The 8,624-nt window shown below is 42.8% G+C and overlaps 1 protein-coding gene across 1 annotated transcript; it reads right to left on the reverse strand.

Annotated features, from left to right (window-relative positions):
* Positions 1 to 219: 219 nt before the first annotated feature.
* LOC134643801 (C-1-tetrahydrofolate synthase, cytoplasmic-like) lies at positions 220 to 8,306 on the reverse strand. The gene is made up of 12 exons (XM_063496372.1): positions 8,263 to 8,306; positions 7,198 to 7,300; positions 7,032 to 7,116; positions 6,299 to 6,358; positions 5,549 to 5,602; positions 5,324 to 5,460; positions 5,109 to 5,209; positions 4,044 to 4,180; positions 3,762 to 3,873; positions 3,382 to 3,509; positions 1,103 to 1,167; positions 220 to 903 (listed from the first exon to the last, which is right to left on the reverse strand). The coding sequence occupies exons 2-11, from the start codon at positions 7,296 to 7,298 to the stop codon at positions 1,120 to 1,122; spliced, it is 963 nt and encodes a 320-aa protein (XP_063352442.1). The 5' UTR covers positions 7,299 to 7,300; positions 8,263 to 8,306; the 3' UTR covers positions 220 to 903; positions 1,103 to 1,119.
* Positions 8,307 to 8,624: the final 318 nt, after the last annotated feature.

Genomic DNA, 8,624 nt, shown 5'->3' on the forward strand with positions numbered 1-8,624 from the left:
GATTTGGGGACAGATGACAAACATTTTGGTGTGCATTGTTTCTCGCAGTCATCCATGTTTTATATGCAGTCAGATGTTTTTGTTCTTCAGGTTTGTGTCTCTAATAAAAATAACAGAATGTATAAATGAGTTTGAATACTTTATTGAACACTTCATTTACACAGAGTACAATTAGAAGTTAATTTTCAGATTTACACGTTATTTGCATGATGAAACCTCAAACACGTGTTCTAATAAAATAATATTAATGATCTTTTCTGCCAATAACCAATACATTGATCCTTCATAAATCTCTGATTAGTCTGCCTGACTTCAGTTGCCAGCAGGAAGCAGCTGACTCTGTTTCCATGACAACAACCTCTGATCCCTGAGCAAACAAAGCTGCTGATGATTTTGAAGGTGAACATGTGAAGGTAACACATTGCGTTCAAGGATGTTCATATGAAGCTCAATTGAGTCAAAGTTGCAGCTTTTCACAATAAAAGCCCCACGAAGTTCTTATCCATCACTTCTTTTAAACTGAAAGTACAGAAACTGTTACTGTCAGAGATTTTTTATACAAGAAGGTAAAAGATTTTTACTATTTAAAAATCAAAGTAACAAAAGGATGAAAATAAATAAATGCTGGGCATGTCCTTACACCTGCTTTAATACTGCAGGAAAGCGCAGCATCCACGGCCTCATCGAGCTCAGTGCGTCTGAACTCTGAGGTCCTGCTGGAGTCACAGTCAAACTTTGACAGACGTCAGAAATCTCTCAGATCAGGAAACAAATTACAGAAAAAAATTAAGACAAAAGAAAAAATACGGACGAGTTCAGCCTCTGAAACAGGAAGTGTTTCTGCTTTCATTCTGACGATGTCATCTCTGTGTATGAGCTGTTCACCTGTCCACACCTGTCTGCCTGCAGGGATACAAACAAAGTGAAGAAACTGTCACAGTTATCAGAACCCAAACAAAAACACATTTAATCATTTATACCTGTGCAGTTTTTTTGTTGCAGAGTGTCCTTCAGTGACAAAAACTGATCATAACAATAAATCAGTTCTGATAAATTTAGAGGAAACCCTGGTTGGAATTTGCAAGTTTGAGCCGAGTTTTACCCGTCAGTGTCGATGTTTCACCTCCTCAACTTCAGGAGGAAGCGCTGAGCACTCTGCACCGTATTCTGAAACAAAGAAAAACCACAATAGGAACCGATTAACCGTCAGACCTGCCAACACTCCCAATCTTCCGATTTTAAGACCACCCCCATTTTCACTATGTCTCCTCTGAAACTCCTCAGATTTGTGTGTTTGTTTCCCAAGTTGCTGCTTACATTTTCAACTGAGCCAGATCAGCATATATGCAGACAATTTTCTGTTGTACCTATTAAATCTTAGACCATCAGGCTCCATGTTTTCTACTGTTTTCACTTTGTTCTGCACATATAGCATACAGTCAGGTCCATATATATTTGACCACTGACACAAAAAAGTTTTTTTTTTACCTGTTTACTGAAACATATTCCAATTATAGTTATATGACGGACATGGACATAATGTGGATACCCTCAACTTTCATTTGAGCGTATCCACATTCAAATTGGATGATGGGTTTAGGAGTATCAGCTCCTCAACATGTGCCAACCTGTTTTTAAAATAAAAAGTAATTGGACAGTTGACTAAAAGGCTATTTCATGGGCAGGTGTGGGCAACTCCTTCATGTCATTATCAATTAAGCAGATAAAAGGCCTGGAGTTTATTTGAGGTGTGGTGCTTGCATTTGGAAGATTTTGCTTGAGCAGAAAACATGCAGTCAAAGGAGCTCTCCATGCACGTGAAACAAGCCATCTTTAAGTTGTGAAAACAGAATAAAAACATTAGAGAAATTGGTACAATATTAGGAGTGGCAAAATCTACAGTTTGGTACATGCCGAGAAAGAAAAAAAGCACTGGTGAACAATGCAAAAAGACCTGGACATCCACGGAAGACAACAGTGGTGGATGATTACAGAATCATTGAAGAGAAACCCCTTCACAACAGCCAACCATGTGAATAACACTCTCCAGGAGGTAGAAGTATGGATATCCAAGTCTACCATAGAGAGAAGACTGCATGAAAGTAAATACAGAGAGTTCAGTGCAGGGTGCAAGCGACTTGTAAGCCTCATGAATAGAAAGGTTAAATTGGACTTTGCTGAAAAACATCTAAAAAAGCCAGCACAGTTCAGGAAAAACATTCTTTGGACAGATGAGTTTAAGAAAAAGGTGGGGAGAAAGCGCCGAACAGCTCATGATCCAAAGCATACCACATCATCTTGCACCATTTCCTCCTGTAAAAGTCATATTTGTATATATTAGACCTATTTCTTATATTTTGTAAATGTTCTAAAATATTGTATTATTTAATTTAGTTCAGCCTGTTACTGTTATTGTCTTGAAGTGGCTGCAACCCACATAATTTCCTTAGGGCTGATTAAAGTACTCTGATTCTGATTAAAACACAGTGGAGGCAGTGTGATGGCTGCCAGTGGCACTGGGACACTAGTGTTTATTGATGATATGACACAGGACTGAAGCAGCTAAATGATTTCTGAGGTGTTCAGAGACAAACTGTCTGCTCAAATCCAGCTAAATGAAGTCCAGTTGATTGGACAGTGTTTCATAATACAGATGGACAATAACCCAAAAATACAGTCAAAGCAAACCCAGGAGTTTATTAAAGCAAAGTGGAATATTCATGAATTACCAAGTCAGTTAGCTGATCTTAACCCAACTGAGCATTTCACTTGTTGATGTCCATGAGTTCAGGTTGTCAGTGCCAGCAAAGAGTTTTCAACCAAGTTAGAAATGAATATTTTATTTTCACTTATTTAATTTGTCAGATTACGTCTGAGCCCCTGAAATGAAGGAATTGTGTTAAAAAAATATTTCTCACATTTTTATGCAATCTTTTTGTTCAACCCACTGACTTAAAGCTGAAAGTCTACACTTCAACTGGATCTGACTTGTTTCCTTTAAAATTAATTGTGGTAATGTGCAGAACCACAATTAGAAAAAAAAAAGTCTCTGTCCAAATATTTATGGACATAACTGTATTTAATAAAATGTTTAGAAGTTTCAAACACTCTGTCCACTTTATTTTAGCCGTTCTGATAAACGTCTGAATTCTTCACATGTTAAAAAGCTGTGTCTGATTGGATGACAGAGCTCTTATGAGGAGATCATTTAACCTGTTTTAAGTTTTTATCATTCATGCATCTAAAATGATTTGACTTCATTTGAATTTGATAAAAAATAAAAGTACGTAATGCTCAAAAGTAAAAGAGTAAAATTTGATGACATTGAAAAGTAAAACAAAAATAAAAACATAAATAAATAAAATAAAATAAAATAAATACCTCCATGAGCATGGCCACCGTCATTGGCCCCACCCCTCCTGGAACAGGTGTGATGTATCCTGCTCTCTGACTGGCGGAGGAGTAGTGAACGTCTCCAACCACTCGCTTACCGCTGGGCCTTGTCTCATCTGTAGCAGGGGTCAAAGGTCACAGAGTGAATCATTTTAAAGAATTACAGTTTTAAAGCTCAGAGCTAAACTTGGTCATTGGTTTATATTTTCCACTGCAGATCATTTTAGGATTGATTCACTCGCAGGATTGTTTCCACCCAGCTGGGTTCCTGTGGAAACAATCCTGCTTCTGATTGGTTAAAAGAAAAGAAAAAAAACAAGCTGCTGGCTGGAAAAAGGAAGTCAATAAGCGTTAGGGGATGCTGATACCCGGGACATGGTTAATTCCACAGTCGATGACCACGGCACCCTCCTTCACCCACTCTCCTCTCACCATCTCTGCTCTGCCGGCCCCCACCACTAGGATATCAGCCCGGCCCACCTGCAGACAGGAAACACATAATCAGACGCAAGAATTGTTTGAATGATGGAGGCAATCTGTTCTGTTTGATTTTAAAGGTGATTTTGTTTGAATTTTAACTTTTTAATTTTGCTTCTTTTAGGTTAGCTTTTATTCATTTCATGATTTATTTCGTGTCTGCATGTTGTTACCTGCTCAGGTAGGTCAGGTGTCTTTGAGTGGCAGGTGGTCACAGTGGCGTGGTTCCACAGCAGCAGGTCGTGCATCGGAGCGCCAACGATTTTACTGCGACCAATAACCACCGCGTGCTTCCCCGCCACTAACACGCCTGCACAGGTACAGGAAGTCACAGGCAAAGGTGTTTACTGGAACTGTCAGTGATGATGTTTGTATGTCTGATGAACAACAAACACATGATTTCAGATTTACAATCATGTGGTTACAATCATGTGTCTGCAGCAGGTCTTTACACATATCTCCAAAAGTTGATTCTGTTCATCTGGACGTAGCATTTTCAGTGGGAGAAATGTTTCGTCACTCATCCAAGTGACTTCTTCAGTCTCAGCTGACTGCAGGTTTCCCCATTCTTATAAACAGTACATTTGCATAAATGTACTGAAACCAGCCCACTGAAGGAACAATGGGCTGGGAGTTCACCTTCATCATAATTATGCAAATTCTCATAACCATTGATCAACAACCACTGATCAAGGCCCACTGGTCAAAGACCACTGATCAATTGCCATGTTTATAAGATTGGGGAAACCTGCAGTCAGCTGAGACTGAAGAAGTCATTTGGATGAATGACGAAACGTTTCTCCCACTGAAAACGCTACATCCAGATGAACAGAATCAACTTTTGGAGATTTACCTACCTGGATGATTGAGAATGCATCAAGACGTCTTTACACATAACCACCGTTTATCCCCAGGAGACGCGTCCGCCGCTTTCAACGAGTGAAACAATGTTCCCAGTGTTCCCAATGTTCCGAATGTTCTCGGTGTTGCCAATGGTCCCAGCTTTCTGAATGTTTTCAGAATTCCCAATATTCCCAGTGTTTCTAGTGTGCTGAATGTTCTCAGTGTTCCCAGTGTTCCGAATGTTCTCAGTATTCCCAATGTTCCCAGTTTTCTGAATGTTCTCAGAATTCCCAATGTTCCCACTGTTCTAAATGTTCTCAGTGTTCCCAGTGTTCCCAGCAGTCTGAATGTTCTCAGAATTCCCAATGTTCCCAGTGTTCCCAGTGTGCTGCTACCTGTCTGTCTGATGAGCTCCATGCAGCCGTTGGGGGTGCAGGGGATGAAACAGTCATTCAGATCTCCTCGAGACAGTTTACCTGCATTAATGCAGCTCAGCCTGCACACACACACACACACACACACACACACACACACACACACACACACACACACACACAGTGTTAGTGATGAGTGTTTGGTGATGAACACAGGAAGTGATGCGCTCACTGACCCATCTACGTCTTTTTGCGGGGACACGGCGTTGGTGACGAGCTTGGTGTCGATGCGGTTTGCGGAGTCCAGTGGCAGCTGCACGATCAGACCGTGTACGCATGCATTCTCGTTCACAGACATGATGCTGTGCAGCACCTGCAGGGCGACAGAAAACAAGAGCCAATCAGACCTTCGATCACGTCACGGAGAAAAGATGATGACGATGAAGATGATGCATGAAGACCTCGTCCTGCGTGGTTGTGTTCGGCAGCCGGATATGTTTGGCTTCAATTCCAACCTGCAGGAAACAAAGTGAAGCTGCATCAGCCCACTGTGTGTGTGTGTGTGTGTGTGTGTGCATGTGTGTGTACTTGTTTAGACATCTTTGTTAGGACCAGAAGGACCAGAGGTTATGGTTAGGTTGAGGCTGAGGTTTAGGCTGAGGGTTAAGGTTAGTGTTATGGCCCCTGGCCTTGTTAGAAGTGAGCCAGACTTCCTTCAAGCAAATTTCAGTGTGGCAACACACTCAGACAATTGGCTGCCTGGGAACCTGTGGCTTGCACCTCCAAGGAAAGTCTATTGGACCAGCTGAGGGATGCTGCTTTCAACTGAGTGTGCAGTCTGCGTGCTTCTGTCTGGTAGCCTTGTTTGTAAATCCCTGTCTCGACTGAGATTCTCTTGAGTAATGTTAGTTGTGCTACAGCCCATGGGGCTAATTTTGATTTCTACTGGTTGAAGCCTTAAGCGAGGAAGTTGTTTTTGTATCGGTTGTTTGTTTGTTTGTAGTAAATGCTGCTATTATTTTTCAGTTCTCTGAGTTTTTTGTAATAAAACGTTTTCGACTCTGATCTTCCCCGTGAGAATCTCATTTATGTTACCTCCCTTAACCCTTAGCAGAGATGGTTCGTAACAGTTAGGGTAAGCAGCTAAGGAAAACATTGTCAATTAGATGTCCTCACTAAGATAGGAAAACGAGTGTGTGTGTGTTGGTCACCTCAGCTGCAGCCTTCAGTTTGGTGCTGATGTACAGGTTAGAGTCGTCTCTGTCTCCCACCTGTGACACACACAGACAGTTAAAAATAGCCATCCTGCAGGCCTTTCTCATTCTCTGACGTGTTTGTTTCCTCCTGGAGGATCCTGAGCTGCTCCCGACTTATTTGCGGCTTTTTATTTCTACATCATTCGTGTTTTTAATTTTACTGACTGAACTTCTTTGATTGGTGGTCGCTCGTTTTTGTCCCCTCGGGTTAAACTGCTGTAAGATTTTGGAGGTTTGTCCCATTTTTCACAAACAGACTGAAAATCATGGCCACGCACTCAGCAGTCACAGGTGTTTCTAATGTTCTGTCATTTATATCATTGAGGTGCACACGTCACCTGGTCACTGCTCTGCCGTAAACAGAAACGAGATGGGAGGCAGCCACATGTTTGTGTGTTTGTGTGAGAGGACCAGGAGCTCCAGCCTGAGCTGGGAGTGGAGGTCAAAGTTCAGTTGACTGGTGTCATCTGGTCACAAACACTTAAACAAAGCTGCTTTTGTTGCCAGGTGACAACAGGTGTGCACAGGTAAACTGCAGAGAGCAGCCCCGGGTAAAGGTCTAGTAAAGTCTAGTCTGAGTTATGATGGTGGAGCTCAGAGAACGACCTGATCAGGTCACTGTGAGGTTGTTAGAAAAAATCGGTTTGAAGTATCGCTCCATCCAGAAGGGGGCGCTTCAGTCTCTCACCTGCAGGACCACCAGGCCCGGTCTGAACCCGGAGAACTGACTCGCCATCTTCTCCACCTCCTTCTTCAGTCTCTCCCTCACTATTCTGCACACACAGCCGCATGGCTGGGGTCAAAGGTCAGACAGTTAACGGACTCGGACGCCGTTCTGGTGGGTTCAGACTTACTTTGACGTTTTGTTCCCGGAGATGACGGTTGCTATGGAGCGCAGGCTTCGTTGGTAACCGGTGGCCCTGACACAGAGCGAGTGGGCGGCCAAGGACAACATGACTAAAAGAGAGAGCAAGAGAGAGAAAGAGCTTCAGCTGACTGAGGATGATCAATAATACGGATGGAAAAATCTGGAAATGTGAGGGGTGATAGGCAAACCATACTTTAGGGACTTTGATCAGCTGTGACTGCGATGCATAAAATTCACAAGGTCAGAAACATGCTCTGGACAGAAAAAAGACCTGCAGACGTTTTTACAGTGTTTCATGTCTTTATCATCTCTGAACGTTTATCCAGCTTAGAATGGATGTGACCTAACCGATACACACGAGCTCATGACATCAACATTAAACGTTCTCTTATTTCCTGTTAGGACGACAACACTCAGAGAGGCCGACAACACAAAACAACCCAACAGTGAAAGGAGCAAACTTAAAGTCAAACAAAATACCAGCAGGGGCCTCAGACGGACCCAAAGCAAGAGAAAGCTCTGATATCACGAGAGGCAGGAGCTCCGGGGCGGACAGGGTTAATAACTGCAGCCCTCTCCCACAAACTGTGAGTGTGTTTAACTGTTTCCCTTCATCTTCGTCCTCATCATCATCAGCACAAAGTAAGCAGAGACTGAAAAAGCAGAGATACACAGAGTGACAGTCTCTGAATCTGTGCTGGCTTCAAAATGAAGAACCTTTACTCTTTCTGAACTTTAATGAAGTATAAAAAGCTTCATTAAAGGTTTGGAGGGTTGTTTAAAGTTCACCGTCAGCACTCGCAGCTGCTTTTCTAACCTCACAGTGAAGCTCACATGTTAATGATTACAGCCGCTCTGCAGAGAAGAATTGAACCGAGACTTGTGCAGCATACCACAAACACACACTCCTCTGCAGCGCTGCCATGTTCACCTCCAGCAGCTTGAAGTTTTCCAAGATTCCCGAAACTTCAGGAAACTTTATGCAACTTCAAGAAAGCTGCTGAAAGCTGCACAAGCACAAAGAGGAGCTGAAAGAGCAGCAGCTTCATACCTGAGAGGCAGAGCAGAGGCAGTGACAAACAGCTGCAGCAGATGTTTCCGTCTCTGTGGAGCTTCTGTCAAAGTAAGGAAGCCCAGCAGTGACAAAAATACTCTGTGAGGAGGGAGAGAGGCAGCCACAGCATCTGACAGGAGTTAATTATTGACTGAACGGGTATCGCTTATTGATCGATCAGACTGAGCTGGGTATGTGGACAGCTGCACACTTCTCCTTATCTCACCTCGGTCTCCAGGAGCTATGCTCATGTAGGTCTTTACTTACCTGCGCTGAGTTACCTGTACATCTGTCCACATGCTCAGAGTGCACACTAGCTCAACTCGACTTTCTGAGCAGGAGTCCACTGATCGTGTGGT

The sequence above is a fragment of the Pelmatolapia mariae genome, linkage group LG15 (assembly GCF_036321145.2).
Source record: "Pelmatolapia mariae isolate MD_Pm_ZW linkage group LG15, Pm_UMD_F_2, whole genome shotgun sequence".
NCBI lineage: Eukaryota > Metazoa > Chordata > Actinopteri > Cichliformes > Cichlidae > Pelmatolapia > Pelmatolapia mariae.

Coding starts and splice junctions, on each gene's coding strand:
- LOC134643801 (XM_063496372.1), bottom strand. CDS start 7,298: ATGTTGTCCTTGGCCGCCCACTCGCTCTGTGTCAGGGCCACCGGTTAC. Junction 5,210..5,323: donor CCGCAAAAAGACGTAGATGG/GTCAGTGAGCGC, acceptor GTGTGTGTGCAG/GCTGAGCTGCATTAATGCAG. Junction 3,510..3,761: donor TGGAATTAACCATGTCCCGG/GTATCAGCATCC, acceptor CCCCTGCTACAG/ATGAGACAAGGCCCAGCGGT.